The 22848-nt window shown below is 38.8% G+C and overlaps 1 protein-coding gene across 4 annotated transcripts in view; it reads left to right on the plus strand.

Moving 5' to 3' along the window:
• ARHGAP26 (Rho GTPase activating protein 26) overlaps positions 1 to 22848 on the plus strand; it is a 550033-nt gene that overhangs the window by 487110 nt on the left and 40075 nt on the right. Inside the window, exon 21 of one of the 4 annotated variants that reach the window (XM_023735642.1) lies at positions 8077 to 10100. The exons of 2 other annotated variants lie outside the window; for them this stretch is intronic. In XM_023735642.1, the coding sequence (XP_023591410.1) occupies positions 8077 to 8098 (22 nt within the window). In that variant the 3' untranslated portion in view covers positions 8099 to 10100. Of the gene's footprint in view, positions 1 to 1549; positions 2078 to 8076; positions 10101 to 22848 lie in introns of those variants that run through there. One more of the 4 variants, XM_023735641.1, reaches the window with a different exon arrangement.

A 22848-nucleotide genomic window follows, 5' to 3' on the forward strand; every position in this document is an offset into this window, starting at 1 on the left:
GTATTGTGTACTGTCTCACAAATTATGTGCCCTTTTAATGCACAAAACAAAATATGTGTGAATGCATATGTACCCATAGAAAGCTTCTGAAACAGTCACCAAAATATTAACAGTGGTAGCATAGAGTGGATGTATTGTTGATGGTTGATTTTGGTTTGTCTTTTGCCTGTTATTGTTTCTTAGTCTTCTACATTGAGCATGTATTGCTTTGATAGCTAGAAAGAGAAGCAACACATTTTCTTTTTGTACTGTAAAAAATAAATATTTAAAAATAAAACACATTATTGATTTAAAAAATTAACATATCTGTGCATTTGAAAGATGTATTATGGGGCCATCACTCTTTTTTTACCAAATGGAAAGGAGAAGAAAGGAGGAGGGGGCAGGAGGGAAGAGAGTCATCTGGCTTTGAATATTTGAGTTAATCAGAGCTCTGGAGCTCCTTCCTCCTGGTTAGCTTTGCTTTGGCAAAGCAGATATGTCTGGGCTTTTAAAATTTGTTTTAATTTATTTGTATTCATTCCTTCTCTTACCTCTACTAGTTTATCAAATTAAGTGTGTGTCATACTTGCTATTATATTGGGGGACACTTTCTAGCCATGGTGCCAGGCCCTTTACGTACATTACCGCATGCCGTCCTCACAAGCATGCTTTGGGGTAACATTTTCCTGGTTTTTATGGAGGAGGACAAAGCAGAGTCATAAGGCCCACGAGCAGAGGTGCATGGACGCAAACCCACACCCCGCCTGTCTGCACAGCCCTTGTTCTTCCCACTCAACACCACATCCTGTGTGAAGCTTCTCAGTGGGCCTTCTCTAGACCTGTCTTCCTAAAGGAGCTACCATATTTAAAGAACCAGTTTTTAACATATTAGCAGAGATGGAGACAGAGAGGAAATTAGATGTTGAGAGACCCACGGCTTAGCAGGAAAAGAAGGGAGGGGGGCTGTTGAAGCAGCCAGCCTGATACACCAAGAAATTCAGCTACAGGACGAATGTTCAAGGAGCCAGCACAGTCTACCTTGTACAGCTTAGTGATGGGATTTTTCTGTTTGCTATTTACCTTACAGAATATTATTAGAATGAGCAGTGCCATTCTAGGCAGTATTTGTATGAAACTTATGCAATGCTGCTTTCAAGAGCCACCGAGTCAGTCTTGGAGGATGGCCCACCCTAAGGAGGAAGCATTACCCTGTGACTCTGTTCCCCTAATCTGTCTCCACATGGGGCTTCTCAGGGGGCTGTCTGCAGGACTGCCATTGAATTCAGACCCCCTGCACCTATGCAGTCCCTGGGTACTAATGGTTAAGGGCTTGACTACTAACCAAAAGGTTAGCAGTTCCAACCTACCCAGAAGCACCTCAGGAGACAGGCCTGGTGATCTGCTTCTGAAAGGTCACAGCCTTGAAAACCCTATGGTGCAGTTCTACTCTGCACACACAAGGTGCGTTGAGGAGGAATCGACTCCACAGCAACTAATAACCACAACCACCTGCACCACCCGAATGAGTGTGGTGGGTGGGTAGTGACTGTGCTCCACATCTTCCCAGCCCTGTTTTTTGCAGCATTAAGTCTCCCATTGACAGCACCAGCTTTTCGCTGAGAGAGACAGTGGAAAAATGGACATCTCCTGTTGGCCTGTCCTGAAAGAAGAGGCTGGGGCTTAATTAAGGTTCGTGTGTGAGCCAGAGCTCGGTATTGACACCTCCACTTGAACATGAAATACTGAGCTTTGGGCACAGGTAACTTGATACCTCTAGGCCTGTTTGCCACTGGAAACACGACCTGAGTGCCTGTGAACTTCCCCCTGTACATGTTCTCTTCGGGGGCTTTGCTGTGCAGACACAAGTAATATGGCTGTGCTAAGAAGGCGGATTATCCATAGGATGAAAGCCCTCAAACCTGGGACAGAGTATTGTTTCTCTCCTTTTTCGTTGGGTGATAATGCAGTTCTCTCTTCATGTTTACTTTTGTTTGCATCGGTGCCTTAGGATTTATGTTGTTGTTGTTGTTCATTGCCATCAAGTCGGTTCCAACTCATAGTGACAGAACCTACAACAGAACGAAACACTGCCTGATCCTGTGCCATCCTCACAATCGTTGCTCTGTTTGAGCCCATTTTTGCAGCCACCGTGTCAGTCCATCTCGTTTAATATCTTCCTCTTTTTTCACTGACCCTCTACTTTATCAAGCATGATGTCCTTTTCCAGGAACTGGTCCCTCCTGATACTATGTCCAAAGTACTTGAGACAAAGTCTCGCTATCCTTGCTTCTGAGGAATGTTCTGGCTGTACTTCTTCCAAGACAAATTTGTTCTTCTGGCAGTCCATGATATATTCAGTATTCTTCACCAGCATCATAATTCAAAGGCATCAATTCTTTTTCAGTTTTCCTTATTCATTGTTCAGCTTTCCCATGCATATGAGACAATTGAAAATACCATGGCTTGGGTCAGGCACAGCTTAGTCCTTAAAGTGGCATCTTTGCTTTTTAACATTTTAAAGAGGTGTCTTGCAGCAGATTTGCCCAATGCAATACATCCTTCGATTTCTTGACTGTTGCTTCCATGGGTGTTGATTGTGGATCCAAGTAAAATGAAATCCTTGACAACTCGAATCTTGTCTCCATTGTCAGGTTGTTGCTTATTGGTACAGTTGTGAGGATTTTTGTTTTCTTTATGTTGAGGTGTAATCCATACTGAAGGCTTTGGTCTTTGATCTTCATCAGTAAGTGCTTCAAGTCCTGTTTGCTTTCAGCAAGCAAGGTTGTATCATATGCATATTACAGGTTGTTAATGAGTCTTCCTCCAATCCTGATGCAGCATTCTTCCTCATATAGTCCAGCTTCCTGGATATTTGCTCAGCATACAGGTTGAATTAGTATGATGAAAGGATACAACTCTGATGCACACCTTTCCTGATTTTCATGAAGGTCCCTTTGTTCTGTTCAAACAACTGCCTCTTGATCTATATACAGATTCTACATGAGCACAATTAAGTGTTCTGAAATTCCCATTCTTCACAACATTATCCATAATTTGTTATGATCCACACAGCCAGATGCCTTTACATAGTCAATAAAATACAGATAAACATCTTTTTGGTATTCTCTACTTTCAGCCAAGATCTATCTGACATCAGCAATGATAGCCTTCTTTCCATGTCCTCTTCTGAATCCGGCTTTAATTTCTGGTAGTTTCCTGTTGACATGCTAGTGCAACTGTTTTTGAATTATCTTCAGCATAATTTTACTTGCATGTGATATTAATGATATTGTTCTATAATTTCCACATTCTGTTGGATCACCTTTCTTTGGAATGGGCGCAAATATGGATCTCTTTCAGTCTGTTGGCCAGGTAGCTGTCTTCTAGATTTCTTGGCATAGATGAGTGAGCACTTTCAGAGTTCCATCCATTTGTTAAAAACATCTCAGATGGTTTTATAGGTGGCCCAAATGCCAAGTCCTTAAACCTGCTTTCCATTCTAAAACAGAACTATTTTTCAGGACAAGGCAAGCATATCCTAATTATAACAGCTATCATTTAGTGAATGCTAACTGCATGCCAAACTTTAATGTAGTGAGTACATTATATGTGTAACCTCCTTTAATTCTCAACAACCCTGTGAGGTATAGGTATTACAAATTATCCTCATTTTAGAGGTGAGAAAATTGAGAGACACGTAAGTTAAGTAAGTTGCCCTTGCCACATCACTAATAAGTGGCAGAACCATTATTCAAACCAGTATTTGAGGGCTTTGTGACCGTAAACTCCTACAGTTAACTCTAAATTCACTATCCTTTAAGAATATTGTTTTCATTTTGAAGTCTGTTTATCAAATATGACAGGTATTATCTGAAAACAGACCATGAAAGTATTGAGAAGCTTCCAGACCATTTTTCTCTATCTTCTGTTTAATGTGTATTTATGAGATCATGGAACTGGGATTTTACCTGTTTCAACAGGTTCCAGGGCAATTCAAGGAAATTCCCTTTAAGCCCACCTTCCTTGTGTCAGGGATTTCCTGGCCACTCGTGTCCGCCAGGCTTGTTACACAGTGTGCAGGAGACAGTTTTGTTAGGAGCCGTCAACTGTGTAGAGGCAGTAGATGGAAGGCCAGGGGAGAGCAGAGGGCAAAGGACCTCAGAAGGGCCAGAGTTCTGGAGTCTGACCCTTGATGAGTTCAGTCCCAGCACCACCACTTTCTGGCTCTTTGAAAGTTACTCAGCCTCTCCAAACTTCAGCTTAACCACCCAAAACCAACCAGTTGTCATCAAGTTGTTTGCAACTCATGGCAACCCCATGTGTGTCAAAGTAAAACTGTGCTCCATAGGGGTTTCATTGACTGATTTTTCGGAAGTAGATCATCAGACCTTTCTTCCAAGGTGCCTCTCGGTGGACTTGAACTGCCAACCTTTCAGTTAACCCATCTGCAAAATCAGGGCAACCCTCATGGAGTTAGTGGGACAAGCTGATGATAGAAGGCCATCAGCACAGAGCTTGGCATGTTGGATGTGCTCCCTACCAGTGGGCGCTGTTATTTTAGAAGCAGGGCTTTGTGTTGTTGCTGCATCTTGTCTCAGCAGAGAGTGGGGGCCCATCTTGCCCTTGACACTGAGTCTCCTTTCTCACCTGCAAGGACAACCACAGCCCCCTTAATTATAAACACCAAAATGGAAAATGGGAGCACCTCAACTCATGGAAACCTTTCTCAAACTCCTTCAAATTCTTTTGGCCAAATCACAGATTAGTACTGAAAGTTTATTAAATGGATAAGAAGTTCACACCTATTTGCCAAGCCAAAAAATACTAATAAAATCGACACATCTTAAGGTCTTCTGTGAAATATAGAACTGAGCTCAGATAAATCAACGTTTTTAGAGGAACAAAAAAATCACAAAGGTGTTTTTCTATAAAGCACCTGGTGTGTTCACATTTCCCAGTAATTTCCAAAGCTGACATGGACCATCTGACAGCAAGGGAAAAGTCAAGTGGTTCCCATCTCTGGTTGCTCATCAGAACCACGTGGGGTGGGGCAAATGGAAAAATATAGACTCTTAGGCTCCAGCCCAACCAGATTTGTTCAACTCAGTCAGGATTGGTGGTATGAGGACTTTTCATTTGGGTAAAAACGTTTTATTTTCTTCCATTTTTGTAATTCTCTAAAATGTGATTCGTAATATTCTTAGGAATTCTCCTCTCCTTTCCATAGTTTCCTGGGAGAATGACAGAAAGGCTAATTAATTATATGCAGAATTCCATTTTGTCACTGTAAGTCTGGGTGACAATAAGAAGGAAGAACTGATCAAGACCTGGTGAGGGGACTGGGGAATGAGATTGTAGAGAGTTTGCCTTCACCAGCCTTTCAGTTGAGTATATTTTAGATACAGACTGATGATTTCTGAAGGGAGCTGAATGAGTTTGCAATATTATTACCATGGACACCTTTGTAAGTGAATTAACGTAAATATACTGATAAAAAGTGGGTAGAATTTCAGAAATGTTACACCTTAGGTAGAGAAAGTCAAAGTGCCCCAGAACAAGAAGATGTCATAACCATAATATCTGACGATACAGGTCTTGTAGAGATGGCTCTGTAGAGAATGAGACATAGGTCTTCATCACAAAGGAAGAGAAGTCCCCAGGCTGTTTGTTTGCAGTTTATGTAATTCCCTTCTTCTGAAAAGGAACAGGCAACGTACTTTTTTAGGACACACAGAGACTTCATTGAAAAGACAAGTATTTGTTTCCCCAAACAGAATGAGTCTTTAGCTTTACCAGGAAACAATTTCTTGCAGGAAAAGTATGTTTTGCTATTACCAGCCACTACTGGGAATTCTGCCACAGTCAGGGCAACGTTTATTACTGATCTTCTTTCGATAGTTCTTTCCTTCAAAATAAGACCCTTTCTTATTTAAGTTCACATGATATTCTGGGAAAGCACTCTGTAATTAAGCAAAGAAACGGTGAGGGAGCTTAGGAGGAAATGGGAGTCGGTTTTGTTTTAATCTCAAATGGTTAAAATAAAAAGATGCACTTGTGTTTCAAGGAGCTCCTGGTAGTGCAAACACTTAAGCACTTGGCTACTAACCAAAAGGTTGGCAGTTCAAACCCACCCAGTGGCTGTACAGGAGAAAGACCTGGCGTTCTTCCATAAAGATTACATCCTAGAAAATTCTATGGGGCAATTCTGCTCTGTCACATGGGCTTGCTATGAGTCAGAATCGACTCGATGGCACCTAACAACAGCAATAACTCGTATTGAAGATGGGGAGCCGTCAGCACTCTGCTTTGATGAGGTCTCAGCTTAGATGTCACCCTGAAAGAAGCCTGCCCTGTCTACAAACTCCAGTCACCCCTACCGAGCCTTCCCACTTAGGCACTTGCTCTCACATTACCCTGATTTTTATATTCCTTTTAGTTCTTGTTGTTGCTGTTAGGCGCCGTCGAGTCAGTTTCAACTCATAGTGACCCCACGTGGCAGAGTAGAACTGCTCTGTAGTGTTTTCTTGACTGTAATCTTTATGGAAGCATTTTGCCAGGTCTTTTCCTATGGAGCTGCTGGTTAGATTCAAATAGCCAGCCTTTCAGTTAGCAGCTGAGCATTTAACCATTGCGCTGCCAGAGCTCTTTTATAGTTCTTAATACCATCTAAAGTAATCTTATCTGTTTACTTGTTTATTGTCTGTTAAACACATACACATACAGTGTTTCCTAAACTTTTTGACTGCATAAGCAGTCAAAATATTATCAGAAAAAATATTTGGGGCATGTATCTCTAATATATGTTTGTTGTTTTATTTATTATTCATAAAGCATATACCCACCTTACTAATTGTTTTATTATACACATCAGAAAACATACATCAAATATAAATCTTGCAAGGATCAGATAAAAAAATGCCAACAGAAGTTTTAATATTTTTTTCCTCCCCCGGCCTGTGGTCTCTCACACTCTACCTTGCCTTCTCTGTCCTTGCATGTAAGCCGTTTGAGAGCAGGCGCCTGGCAGTGTAGTAGGTGCTCAGTAAATATTTGTTCAAGAAATACTTATTGCTGAATAATAAGCAAGGCTAAGCCACAATCCACAGCATTTTTGGAGGGCTGGAGGAGAAAAGCCCTGGTTTTTAGGGTCAGAGCGTCTTCCTAGTACAGAATGTGCTGAATAAGGGATTTACTGTAATGATTCAAATCCTTCACCACAGAGGTAATTACAGTTCCCTTTATAAGAGCAGGGCTCAGGCAGACCGACAGGTGGTTTCTAGTTTCCCTTACAACAGATGGCACAAATGGACCAGATTCTGAGGCTTTTTGAGAGTATTTGCTCATAAACTGTCTTAAATATATTGTTATTATTTTTATATCTTCCAACACATGCTTCTAAATTAAGTGAAAACGCTTCAGTAGATTGAGGCAAGAGCGCATATTATGAATGATGCTGCAAGGAACAGGGCACCTCCAGTTTGTCTGGAACGGTGCCTGCAGCAGGAATGGTGTGTCTGGAACCCACGAGGAAGGCTGGGTGGCCTCAGAGGTGTTTTTCCTGTGTCTGCCTTGAGCATTGTGCTCTTTTAAAGAACTAACTATATGGGATCACGTTGACAATAGCAACTCAAAAGGTTAGATAGGAAGCTTAGGGGTCAGTGAGTATATGTTAATGGGGGAGGAACAGTTCAGAAAACGAGGGTGAGAATGGTTACACAACTTGAAGAATACAGTCAATGTCACTGAATTGTACATGTAGAAATTGTTGAATTGGTTTATGTTTTGGTGTGTATATTTTCAGCAACAATTTTTTTTTTCCCTGGCACAATGACCTATACATCACCTTTTCCTGTAAGTTAAGAATGCTGAGTTTTTTAGAAAAAAAACTCTGGTGGTTTGATTTCAGGATCTTTTGTAAACAGAGGACAGGCAGCATAATGGTTAAGAGTTTGGGGTCTAGAGTCAAAATGACTAGTTTTGAATCCCAGCTCATTCACTGACTAGCCAACTGGCATTAAGCAAAGATACTTAAACTTTCTGATCTGCTGTTTTTCCATGTGAAAAATGGGAACAATAATCATACCAATCCCTTAGGTTGTTTGGCAATATTAACTGAGAAAATGCATGGAAAAAGCTTGGCGAGAATGACTGGCACACAGGAAGAATTCAATAAAAGTTAGTATGCATCATTTATTACCATCTTCATTTTTCACTTTCTCTTTGAAAGCTATTGACCTGCTATAAATTGTGGCCTCAGAGTAGCAAGAAAGGGCTAGTCTTTTTAGGAAATCAAAGTTACTTTTTTATTTTAGTGGGTGTGTCATTCTTTATTGGCATAAAGACAAGTGATTGCTTTGATCACTAGTAGCATTAGATAAAATGAGTAAGAAATGGCCAAAAAAAGGTCTCTTCTTCTGGGAAGCCCACCAAGAAGTGAATCTGAGTTTTCCTTGCATTTTCACACAACCTATAGCCTTGCACGGACTGTCCTCTTCAAACCAATACCCAATAGCTCCCCTGAGTTCCTTCGCCATCCTGAAGTGGTCAAAATCAGATCCCATAACTTGCTGATTGTAGACACTCTTTTTATGAGTGTGTTCGTAAGAAATAAAAATAAACTTAATAGCAAACGCTCTGTGGGCTTACTGCATGCCGGGTACATTTCTAATCATTTTACGTATATTAACTGACTTAATCCACAACAATTTAATGAAGTGAATTCTATTAATATCCTTTCTCACTATAAAGTGAGAAAACTGAGGCACAGAGACGTTAGTAACTTGACCCAACTAGTCAGTGTCAGATCCAGAATTTGAGATGTGAAGAGTTTTTATTATGTTAAAAGTGTATTTGTTTTAAAAAGAATTACCAGCCAAAGCAATTGCTGGACCTATCTGACTGCCTCATGGCATTGACACTGAAGTTTGGGGGATGTCCAGCACAGAGTTATTTGGCATTTAGTAGCTCCCTAATAGAGCTGCTGACCATTTTCCTTTTGCATAGCTGTGTTTATATTAGAGGTTTCAGTTCAGTCATTCACTTATTCATTAAATATTTGTTAAGGATCAAGGTAAAATGCACTGTTCATTATAGTGTGATTCTTCCCTTGCCTTCGTGGAGCTTATAATTTAATGATAATGATAGTTAAAAGTTATTGAGTACTTCTTATGTGCCGGGCAGAAACCCTGGTGGCTTAGTGGTTAAACGCTACTGCTGCTAACCCAAGGGTCAGCAGTTCGAATCTACCAGGCACTCCTTGGAAACTCATGGGCAGTTCTACTCGATCCTGTAGGGTTTCTGAGTCAGAATCGACTAGACAGCAATGGGTTTGGTTTTTTGGCTATGTGCCAGGCATTATTCTAAGTTCTATACATGGATCAGAACTACTTCATGAGATAAGTTATCATTATCTCCATCTTACAGATGAGGAAATTAGAGATACAGGGGAGTCAAGTAACTTACCCAAGGTTATAAAGCTATTAAGTGATGGAGCCAAGATTTCAACCTAGGCCGTCTGCTTCTAGAACCATGCTCTGAACCATTAGACAGCACTGCCTCTCTATCCCCTGTAATAGAAGACAGCCTTTGTATACACATAACTACCACATATTAAAGAGGCAGTAAAGCTGGGGTTCTAAAGACGGTTAGACTAGATTCAAATCTCTGATTCAAAGACCTATGACACCAGGCTTAAAAATAAAAACATGAATTTAAAAGGGGAAAAAAAAAAAAACCCAGCAGAGACATAAGTGGCTTCACACTGCAGGGGAGACAGATAATGCAGATTTAGCCCAGGCTAGGTATTATAGGAATGGAAGACAGATCAGGGGTTGGAAATGGGAGACTGGAGTTGAATACAAAGTGGTAAGAGAGGGAATTTTTTAGGATGATGGGGACTATTCTGTGACATGATTGTGGTGGTGGATATATCACTGCACGTGTTGGTCAAATCCTTTAAATTGAATAGTACAAAGAGTGAATTGTATATAAATTAGAAAATAAAGTTTAAAGGGGATGGGACTTCTGACTGTGGCCAAGTGGGAAGAAAAGCAAATCCTCTTTCTGAAAAACAACTAAAAAAGTGGACACGTTAACAAAATAACCATGTCAGCACTCTGGAAAATAACCAAAGACGTACAGCAATCTGAAAAATGTTTTTGCTTTAAAAACTGCTGAACTTCAGGTAAGAATAGTGGGAGTCTATGCATACTTGCCTGGGGCTGCTTTCATACTCCTCCCCCCACCAGGCGGAGTCAGTGTAGATGTTCTACCAGGGTGGCGCAGGCCAAGAGGACAGCAGACTCACTGTCCTGATCAGACGGGCTCACTTGACTTGGAGTGGCAACAGGTGATGGAAGTGCCAGTCTAGGCAGCAGGTACGCAGAGAGGACCAATGGCTCTACTTGCTTGTGGTGGTTGCATTTGTAGTTAGGGCAAGTATATTCCTGGCTGAGGCTGTATACGTATGCAGCAGAAATTGGAGAGGACCCCTAACCCTGAGGCTGTGTGTATGTACGGAGCAGATGTGAAAGGGTCTAGGAGAAGGTAAGCCAGGACAGACTCAAAAACAGCCTGAACATTGAATATGCTCCCTTCCCATACACAGATCCATTGGCAGAGGACTGAAGCCTTACTGGCTCAAGGTATTTGAGTGCAACCTATCCAGTAATTGGCTTATCACTAAGCTATGCAAGTACGGCGGCAACCCCTATGACACTAGGCTTAAAAATAAAAACAAGAATTTAAAAGGAAAAAAAAATACCCCAGCAGAGACATGCGTGGCTTCATACTGCCAGGGAGACAGGTAATATAGGTTTAGCCCAGGCAAGGTATTAAACAAACACCAACAACCATCTTTGGAGAGGAGGGGTCAATATCTAGGATTGCTACAATATATTATCTAAACTGTCCAGTTTCAATAAAAAGGTACAAACATGCAAAGAAAATATGACCCATATACAGGGAAAAAATAGTCAACAGAAACTATCTGTAAATATCCCAAGATATAGATTCAACAGACAAAGACTTCAAAGCATCTATTATAAATAGTTTAAAAAAAAAAAAAGCTAAAGGAAATTGTGTTTAAAAAATTCAAGGAAAATATACAATGAATCAACAAATAAAGATTTTCAATAAAAAGAAATTATAATAAAAAATCAAATGGAAATTCTGGAGTTGAAAAATACAATAATTTAAATGGAAAAAAATTACTACATGAGCTCAACAACATTTCAGATGGCAGAAGAAAGAATCAGTGAACTTGAAGATAGTTATAGAAGTTATCTATTCTGAAGAACAGAGAGAAAAAAAGATGGAAGAAAAACAAACTGAGTCACAAACACCAATGTTACAACATCAAGCATACTAATATATGTGTAATGGGAGTCACAAAAGGAAAGGAGAGAAAGAGATGGAAAAAATGTTTAAAACAATAATGGCCAAAAAATTAACCTGTATATCTAAGGAGCCCAATGAGCTCCAAATAGAGTACAAAAATATTCACACTAGATGTGTCATATTCAAGCTATTGAAAGAGAAAATCTTCAAAGCAGGAAGAGAAAAATGGTTCATCGCATCTAGGGGAGCATCAGTATGATTAATGGCTGATGTCTTATCAGAAACAATGGAGGCCAGAAGGTAGTGGAATATTCAAAATCTGAAAGTTTACCAAAAAACTCAAACAAGAACTCTATATCCAGCAAAACTCTCCCTCAGAAATGAAGATGAAATACATTCCCATACAAACAAAGGTAAGAAAATTTGTTGCTAGCAGACCTGCCTTACAAGAAATTCTAAAGGAAATTCTTCAGGCTGAAATGAAATGACACCAGATGGTAACTCAAATCATCAGGAAGAAAAGAAGAACACTGGGGGTGAAAAAAAAAACTATTGCCGACATATCAATTCCGACTTATAGTGACCCTATAGAACAGAGTAGAACTGGCCCATAGGGTTTCCAAGGAGTGACTGGTGGATTCGAACTGCTGACCTCTTGGTTAGCAGTCAAGGTCTTAACCACTGCGCAGAAATGATAAATATAAAAAGTAAATATAAAATGTTTTTTCTCTTCTGTAGAAGGCATGAGGTTGTATAAAGCAATAATTATAGTACTATTGTTAGATTTATAACATATATAGATATATAAAAAAACAAAGCACAATGGAGGAGGGAATAGAGCCATATTAAAGCAAAGTTTTCTACACTTTACCAAAATTAAGTTAGTATCAGTCTGAATTAGAGGTGATAAATTGTGATTCATATGTAACCCTTAGAGTAACCACTAAGAATGTAACTACAAAATATGTAGTAAAAAAAGAAAAAAACAAGAAGAATTAATGTAGTACACTAAAAAAATACTAACACAAAAGACAGCAGTAAAGGTGGAACAGAGGAGCAAAAAAGACAGCAGACATATAGAAAACAAATATCAAAATGGTAAATATAAATCCAGCCATATGGGTAATTACATTAAATGAGAATAGTGCAAACACCACAAGGAAAAGGTAGAGATTACCTAAAAATCAGTTACTGTTGAGTTGGTTTCGACTCATGGCAACCCAGTGTGTGTCAGAGTAGAACTATGCTCTGCAGGGTTTTCAGTGGTGGATTTTTCAGAAGTAGATCACTATGTATTTCTTCTGAGGCACCTCTGGGTAGACTCAAACCTCCAGCCTGTAGTTTAGCAGCTGAGCATGTTAACCATTTGCATAATCCAGGGACTCCAGAGATTACCAAACTGGATAAAAATAAAGCTATGCCCTAATATCCCTAATAAAAATCGATGCAAAATCCTCAACAAAATATTATTAAGCCAAATACAATGTATAAAAAGAATTATATACCATGATGAAGTAGAATTTATTAATATCTGAGAATGACTAATAGAATTAAGGATGAAAACTACATGATCACCTCGATAGATGCAGCAAATGCATCATTATAAAAACTCTCAACAAATTAGAAGTAGAAGGGAACTTCCACAACCAGATAAAGGGTACCTTTGAAAACCCACAGCTAATATACCTAATGGTAAAAGACTGAGTGCTTTCCTCCTGAGATCAGGAACAAGGCAGGTATTTCCGCTATTACCACATGTATTTATTCAACATTGTACTGGAGGTTTTAGCTAGTATAATTAGGCTTAAGAAAAAAATTAAACATCCAGATTGGAACGGAAAAAATAAAACTGTATTTACAGATGACATGATCATATAAGTAGAAAATTTCAAGAATCAAAAAAAAAAAAAAAAACCCTACTAGCACTAATAAATGAGTTTAGCAAGGTCACAGGATAGAAGATCAGTATAGAAAAATCAATATTTCTATATATTAGCAACGGATAGTTCAAAAATAAAATTAAGTGCATTCACAGTTGCATTAAAAAAAATGAAATACTTAGGAATTAATTTTTAAGAAAATGTGGCTAAACTTGGACATTGAAAATTACAAAAGATTACATATGTATTAATCCAAAAATAAACCCTTAAAGTTTATGGCCAATTGATTTTTAACAAACGTTCCAAAGTAATTCAATGGGGAAAAGGATAACCTTTTAAAAAAATGGTGCTGGGCCAATTGGATATCCACATGCAAAAAGATGAATTTAAACCTCTACCTCTAATTCAAAGTGGACCATAGACTTGAATGTAAAAGCCAAAATTATAAAAATTTCTAGAAGAAAACATAGGAGAAAATGTTCCGGGTAGGCAAAGATTTCTTAGGTATGACACCAAAAGAACAATCTATATAAGAAAAAAATTGATGAATTGGACTTCATACAAATTAAAAACTTTTTCACATTAAAAGACACCATTAAGAAAATGAAAAGACACAACACAGACCACAGAAGTATATTTGCACATATTATCTCTGATAAAGAATTTGTATCCAGAATATATGTAGAACTGTTACTACTCAATAAGAAGACAACAATTAAGCCAGTATAAAAATGGGCAAAATATTTGAATAGATTTTTCACCAAAGATGATACAAGAATGACAAATAAGCACAGGAAAAGATGCTCAGCATCATTAGTCATTAAAGAAATACAAATTAAAATCACAATGAGATACTACTACCTGCCTACTAGGATGGCTGTTATCCAAAAATCAGACAATAACAAGTGCTGGTGAGGGTGTGGAGAAACTGGAACACTTAGTTATTGCTAGTAGGAATGTAAAATGATATAGTCAGTTTGGAAAACATTTTGGCATTTTCTTAACATGTTAAACATAAACTTACCATAAAACTCAGCCAATTCCACTGCTAGGAATTAACCCAAGAGAAATGAAAGCATATGTTCATTCAAAGACATGTACCCAAATGTTCATAGCTGCATATGCATATTAGTCAATTTTGGACATAATTCAAATGTCCATCAACTGGCGAATGGATAAATAAAATGTGGCATATCCATAGAATGGAATAGTACTCAGCAATAAAAAAAGGAATTGACTACTTGTACATGCTACAACATAGTGAACCTAAAAAACATTATGCTAAGTGAAAGAAAAGACTGTATATTATGTAATCTATTTATGTGAAATGTCCAGAAAAAGCAAATCTATAGAGATAGAAAGTAGATCAGTGGTTGCCTATGGCTGCGGGTGGGATCAGGGCTTAACTGCAGATTGTAGGAGGGAACTGTTTGTACTGATGGAAATCTTCTAAAACTGAATTGTGGATAATGGTTGTATAACTCTATCAATGTACTAAAGCTATTATTAAATTGTACACTTTAAACAGGTGAATTTCATGGTATGTAAATTATACCTCAATAAAGCTGTTTTTAAAATCCTGCTCTGCCAAGAATACTAAGCTTTCAGTAAATGTTGATAATTGTTGTTATCATTTTTTATTATTATTTTTATTATTATTACTACTACCACTACTATAGACAGATAATATCAGAATTGAGAGGAAAACAAAGTGATAGTGAGCACCTTACCTAAAATGGCCAAAGAAGCTTTTTACAAAATTAATTCATTCTTCAGAGTAATTAAGTAGACTTCGGAAAAATATGTGCTATACTTTTACAAAAAGGAAAAAAAGGATTGATAGCTGAGAAAAGAAACGTCCTAAATATGAGCTTTGTTGCACTGAAGCAACTGAAATGGTTTTCAATGGTACATGGACAAAAAATTTCTTTTCATTTTAAAAATAATGAGATCTTACTGTTTAGAATGGACTAAAGTAAATGTTTATGTTTGTTAAAGGAACCAATTTAAAGGAAAATATTATCTATTAAAAAGACATGTGATAGGCAGATATGGCAAAAATCATGAGTCTGGGGCATGAATGACTGAGGTTGGGCAATACTACCGAGGAGGGAGTGCTATATCAAATGAGTGTCTGAAACTGAATACTGAAAACACAGGAGCCCCTCTAAGTATATGACCAATGTGCCTGTCTTCCCCCCGCACCAGAAACAAAATGACTGAACTCCCCCACTTCGCCCCGTCATACTCAGAATCAACCCAGGCAAGCAAATAAGTGGTTGTATATAGAGTTGTCGTGACAACACCAGCGTAAGAGCAGTTAAGTTTTATGCCATCAGATAATTCTGATTCATAAATAGCTGTTTTCCCTTGCTACCAGCAGTCTTACCCTTGGCCTCTGTTGGGTCCATATTTCCTTTCCCTTAACTATTTATTTTGATCATATGGAGTTTGGTGGGGGTTTTCTTTTTTATTATTTATTTCAACACAGCCTTTAGATACTGTCAGTTCCAAAGAGATTTATTAAGCACTCACAGTGTGCAAGAGATACAGGAGGAATAAGATAACTACAATGCAAGGTCAGGTCAAGACCAGAAGAGAAATACAGAGTGCTCTTAAGGATTCAAAGGAGAAAGATGGAACTCACTGTGATATCAAGGAAGCATCAGAAGGAGGTCATATTTGAAAAGGAGTTTGAATGGCCAATGGGCAGTGGTTAGGGGTCAAGGAAGAGACATCTCAGGTGGGAAAAACATCACCAAAAAGAACATGGAGATAGGAAAGCTTAAGGTATGCTCACAGCACAAATAAACCAATTTGACTAGAGCAGGAGTGGCCCAAATCCAGCCAGCTGCCTATTTTTCATATATAGCTCGTGAGATAAGGATGCTTTTTACATTGTTAAATCATTACATTTTGAATGATTATGTAAGTACCCACATAATATCCTCAGTTTTGCCTCTTGGTCCTGAAAGTCTAAAATATTTATTCGATGGCCATTTAGGGAAAGGTTTGCTGACCTGAAAGAGCATTAGGTACATGAAGGCAAGTAATGAATAATAAGAGGAACATTGGGGCCATATTGTACCTTCAAGTGGGAGAAACCCACTAGCTTAAGGGAAAAAAATGGAAGTTATAAACTTACAGTTTTGGAAAGTCTCAGGGTGGATCTACCCTCAAGCACAATTGGATCCAGAAATGCAAATTATAATTTTGCTTGGCTCTTCTTCCTCTTTTTTTTTAAACTTCACTTATAGACAGATATTTGCTATGTAATATGAAAAAAGACCTCTGGTGTCCCTAAGCCAATAAAGCCTGAAAGAACATTCATATAATTAGACCTCATGGGTGAACTATAATCAGTCCATCCTTGAACTAATCACTGTGGCAGGGGAAGGAGTACTCTGATTGGCCAGCATGGACCACATGCCCACCTCTGCAATGATGGGATCCTCTGGGACACTGAATGACAGCCCCACCTGGATCATGTGGAATGCAGAAGAACTTCACCAAATTAACCAGAAGAAGGGGAGTGGGAAAACTGATAGGCAGGAATAAACTGTATCTCTGTATTCCACTATACCAGGGTAAGGAATTTATTCTACATTCAGTAGGTAATGAGGAGTTTATGACCAGGAAAATGTTATTCATTCAGCAACATTTGACATATATTTAGCTATGTGTTTAGTAGGTTCATGTATTTACAATGTAGAATAGGATAGACTGGAATAGTAAAAGACAGAGAAACCAGGCTAAAGAGTCCTGTAATAGTCTAGGGGACAATGTCTTGGTTTTCATCCTAGGGGCAATGAAGAAGCACTGAAGTGTTTTAAGTAGATAAATGCCATGATCAGATTTGCATTTTGGAATGATAACCAAGCTTGGTTCTCTTCAGTTAAGCATCTATGTTGAAAATCTTGATTACACTGTGAATAACACATACATTGTCCAGAAGAAATTTGGATCCACCTCAGATTTGGAAAAAATAGAAATTCTCATTTTGTGAGATCAGAATTAATGGTATTTTGCTGTGGCCATTTTCACTGACTTCTCAGCAGGGGTTTAGTTTTAGAGTACAGGAACCAGAAGAGAATATAAAAATTATTTTCCTTCCATTTGTTCTTATTCATAAATGTTAAAACTCTTTTTTCCAGTGGAAAGGATGACTTTGTTGAAGAATCATTTAAAGTTTTTCCAGTTGATTAAATAAGCTCCTTAAAAACAAATGAGCAAGGAGCAAAAATGACCCTGTGAAGCCTAGTAACATTGTATATCTTCTTGGCGGTGTGAACCAGCCATTCTGGTAGGTGAGTGTGTCCACAGGAGAAGGCAGATTTTGTGCATGGTCACACTGAAGGAGCATGATCAGGCACAAAAGATCTAAATGCAGTAGGGGAAAAGTTTGAGTAGGTAGAAATCAAATCAGAAACAACTTTCCACACGTTTAGACTGCTGAACAAACACCACATTAGAGGGAAGTCAGCTGTTCACTTGGGATAAAAGGAGAGAGTCAAAGACTGTTGGCCTTTTCTTCAAAGTTCATTTCTTCTTATCTCTCTGCCTCATATGCCTTTCTTGGTATCCGGACCAAGGTTTGTATAGTTGCAAGAGTATAACTTAATCGTCCTGGACATTGTCCTTAGCAGAAGTGCTTTTTCTAGTGCTGAGAGTTCCAAACACAGTGGAATATTTTAGTCTCCTTATTCAAGGAATCCCCTCTCCCCAGGGCTTCTGTTAAACCAAAGTATCCTGGGCCACTGCAGCTAATTTTAGATACTTCTTTGTTTTCAGCACTGGACATTTAAATTCTTACTAAGTCTTCCCCCCGCCCCGACCTTCTTTTCCTCCACCTAGTCCAAACAGGAAATATTCCCTGAAAGTTGACTGTATAGAAAAGTATGCCAGATGGCCAAAGACTTTCAGCCAGTAGAGTTAACTTGTCCAGCATTACTCAAAATGCTGCTTCAGAGATGTCCTCTTTGACTTCCCCATGCCCGGGTCAAAGGAAGAGACTGTTGCTTTACTATAATAACATATTGACATAAAATGGGTCTCTAAAATAGCTAACATAGTTCCTCAGTCAGGAGGTAGGATGGAAAAATTAGTTCCTGGATGTGGAATGTGCTCAGTAGGTATTTGTTGATTGTATTTGACTGAAAAAGCAGAGAAACGGTACAAGTTGGGAGCTGCCAAATGTATTACACAACCCAAAGAACTGATTGGTGCAAAAAAGACTGAACTGTCAGATCGGAGATTCAAGATGGCAGCCTAGTCAGATGTCCCACAGCGTCCCTCTACAGCAAAGACCTGAGAAACAAAGTGAAACAGATGCAGATGACAACCCTGGAACCTTGAGCATCAAATGAAAGGATATAGAATTAGATCAAACACCAATTGGAAAAAGAAGCTGAATAACAGCAGCAAACAGGGAGAGATACGAAGTAGAGATGCCCTGCTAGACAACCTGGCACAGTGGGGCCATTTTGAGACAGCCAGTAGTGACCCTTGAAGACAACATCACGGAACTCCCAATAGGAGACAAAGAAACTGTGTCGACATACTTGGAGTGAAACAAAGTGAGCAGGACATGAACTGGAGCTAAGGAAGGGAAGTACAGGAAGGAGGACAAGAGCTTCAGAGTTCCCAGTGTACACACAGCAGGGAGGAAGCCAAGACTGAGAGACAAGGTGACTTTCCAGCTGCAGTACCTGACAGGGTGAGTGGCAAGTACGGAGCGGCAGACAAACCCCTCCTTTTTTCTCTCTTCCCCCTCCCAGCTGCCTGCCTCACCCCACCCCCCACTGGAGAGAGCATCTGCATGCCACCCAAAAGACCACCCCACCCCTCCCCCACTGGGGAAAGCATCTGTTCGCCCCACTGGCTGACCGCCCTGCCCCTCCCCCATCAAAGAGAGCACCTGCGTGCCCCCTAAACGACTGCCCTGCCCACCCCCGGGTGCCCACTTTGCTCCTTGCCTATCACTGCCCCGCTGGTGAGCGAGTGTGAACATTTCCATACCTCCAGCTAGCACCCAACCAATAGGCCCTCAGCCATCTCATACATACAGTGAACAGCAAAGAGGGCTCAATCTGCCTGCCATTCCCCTGTCCGACTGGAGGCAAGAAGTGAATGCCCCTGTCCTGCCAGACAAGCAATCACCAAAGCACTCCCAACCTGCCCACCCTGATAATATGAAACAAAACAAATCATAAATAAAACAACACCTTAATGCATTGAAGACAGCAGACAACATCAAATCATATAAAGAAACAATACAAGATGACTCAACCAAATGACCAAAATAAAGGAGCAGAAAGTCTTCCTGAAGAAGAGATGGTAATGGAACTGCCTGATAAGGAATTCAAAAGGCTTATATATTGGGTCCTCAAATAGATCAAGGAAAACACAGAAAAAAACCCTGGAAGAATTTAGGAAAACAGTACAAGAACAAACTGACAAATTAAGCAGACAATTAGAAATCATATAAAAACAGCAACTAGAAATCCAGAAGATGAATATTAAAATATAAGAAGTAGATAACTCAAAGGAAAGACATACAAGTAGAATTGAAACAATGGAAGAAAGAACCAGTGAAATAGAGGAAAAATCCCTTGATACCAATTTGTTTGAGAAACAATCAGAAAAAAAGAATGGAAAAAAAAAAAAAAAAGAAGAAAGCCTAAGAGTTATGTAGGACACTGTGAAGAGGAGTAACTTATGCATGATAGGAATCCCAAAACAGGAGGAGACAAAAGGGAAAAAAAAGCACAGAAAAAATTTTTGGAAATTATCTGGAAGAAAACTTCCACAATATCATGAAAGATGAGAAAATTTCCATCCAAGAAGCTCAGCGAACCCTGTACAGGATAGACCCTAAAGGAAAGTCACCAAGACATAATCAAACTTTGCAAGACCAAAGATAAAGAATTCTGAGAGCAGCTTGGGAACAACAAAATATCACCAACAAAGGGACTCCAATAAGATTAAGGTCTGATTTCTCAGTAGAGACCCTGCAGGCAAGAAGACAATGGGATGACATATATAAAACCCTGAAAGAAAACAATTGCCAACCAATAATCATATACCAGCAAAATTGTCTGTTATATATGATGGTGAAATTAGGACATTCCCAGATAAACAGAAATTAAGGGAATTTGTAAAAATCAGACCATCCTCACAAGAAATATTAAAGGGAGTCCTTCAGATAGATAACCAACCACAGCAGACAGCAACCTCAGAGCAAGCAACACAGTGGCATCACCTAGATGGCAACCCAGATAGAGAAATCTCAAAACTAAAATAAAGCTACAGAACTAAAGACAGGGAACCAGAGATGTCAATCTGAAATCGAGGACAACTTCAGAACAAAAAGAGGGAATGAATGTTGTAGTTAGAGAACTTCCATATGGAGAGGAAGTCAAGGAAATATCTAAAAATAACGCTGTTTTAGACATAAAATGATAAAGATAAACCTTACAGTAACCACAAAGAAAATTAACAAACCTACCCACCAAAATAAAGAAGAATATCAAAAAGACTCAGTAAATACAAAAATGACAAAAATGAAGGAAATGAAAGAACAATCCATGAACAAAAAGAACTCAGCACAGAAAATTAAGGGAGGGGAAAAACTGTCAACCTGACAGAAGAAAAAAGCATAACAAAATGACAGCAGTAAATTCATATCTATCAATAATCACACTGAATGTAAGCGGGTTACATGCATCAGTCAAGAAACAGTGTTCTGAAGTTCACTCTTCAGCCATAGATTAGACAGATCTATCAAACAAACAACAACACACATGAGAAACGTGCTTCTTTGTTCAATCATGTGTTCAAGACCAAATGGGCAACACCCGCCCAAAAGCAATGACGAGAAGGCAAGGACAAGAAAAATGGATGGATGGAAATGGGGAACCCGGGGTGGGAGTGGGAAGAGTGTTGACACATCATGGGGATTGCAACCAGTGTCACAACACAATTTATATATAAATTGTTGAACGAGAAACTAATTTGCTCTGTAAACTTTCACCTAAAGTACACATACACAAAAAAGACGGACAATGGCAGAATGGATAAAAAAAAAAAAAAGACCCATCAGTGTGTTGCCTACAAGAGACACACCTTAGACAGTAGACATAAGGAGCTTAAAAAATCAGAGGATAGAAAAAATACATCAAGGGAAACAGTAACCAATAAGGAGAGGAGAGGTAATATGAATCTCTGATAAAATAGAATTTAATTCAACTCCATCATAAGAGACAAGGAAGGACATTCTATAATGATTAAGGGATCAATCCGCCAAGAAGACATAACCATAATAAATATCTATGCACCCAATGACAGAGCTCCAAAATACATAAAACAAACCCTAACAGAAATGAAAAGAGAAACAAACAGTTCTATAATAATAGTGGGAGACTTTAACACTCCCCTTTTGACAATGGACAAAACAAGTAGAAAGAAACTCAGCAAAGATACAGAAGATCTAAATAACTCAATCAACCAATTTGACCATATGCAGCTCACTCCACCCAAAAGCAGCATAGTACACACTCTTCTCCAGCACACATAGATCATTCTCTAGAATGGACCATCTCCTAGGCCACAAAGTAAGCCTCAACAAATTCAAAAATACAGTTCATCAATAAGAAGACAAGCAACTCAGTGACAAAACGAGCAAAAGACATGAACAGACACTTGACCAAAGAGGACATTCAGGCAGCCAACAAATACATGAAAAGATTCTCGCAATCATTAGCCACTAGAGAGATGCAAATCAAAACTGTGATAACATCTCACCCCTGCAAGAATGGCACTGATCAAAAATTCAGAAAACAATAAATGCGGGTGAGGTTGTGGAGAAATTGGAACTCTTATACACTGCTGTTGGAAATGTAAAATGGTACAACCACTGTGGAAAATGATATGGTGCTTCCTTAAAAAGCTAGAAATACCATATGATCCTGCAATCCCACTCCTAGGAATATATCCTAGAGAAATAAGAGCTGTCACACAAATAGTCATATGCACACCCATGTTCTTGGCAGCATTATGCACGATAGCAAAACGATGGAAACAACCTAAGTGCCCCTGAATGGATAAATAGATAAACAAATTGTGGTACATACACACAATGGAATACGACGCAATGATAAAGAACGATGAATCAGCGGAACATCTCACAACATGGATGAATCTGGAGGGCATTATCAATCCAAAATTATAAATATCATATGAGACTGCTATTATAAAAACTCACGAAAAAGTTTGCACACAAAGAGACAATCTTTGATGGTTACAAGGGAGGGAAAGGGTGGAGAGGGAAATCACTAACTAGATAGTGGACAAGTGTTAACTTTGGTGAAGGGAAAGACAATACACAATATAGGGGTTGTCAGCACAACTTGACCATGGCAAAGGCAGACACTTAGAGAGAAAGAAAAAAATTAAAAAGAGGCAACCACAGTAAGTACTATAGCATATACATCCCTACAACCACAGTAAAAACAAATAATAACTTACAAGCAGATACTTAGGCAGATACCTATGCTGAATAGGGGAAGTAGGTCATATAGGATTATACCCACGTACATATATAGGTTAGGCTGTGGTTATTTTTTACATACATGTTTATATGTACAGCATG

Source organism: Trichechus manatus, unplaced genomic scaffold (assembly GCF_000243295.1).
Source record: "Trichechus manatus latirostris isolate Lorelei unplaced genomic scaffold, TriManLat1.0 scaffold00080, whole genome shotgun sequence".
Lineage (NCBI taxonomy): Eukaryota > Metazoa > Chordata > Mammalia > Sirenia > Trichechidae > Trichechus > Trichechus manatus.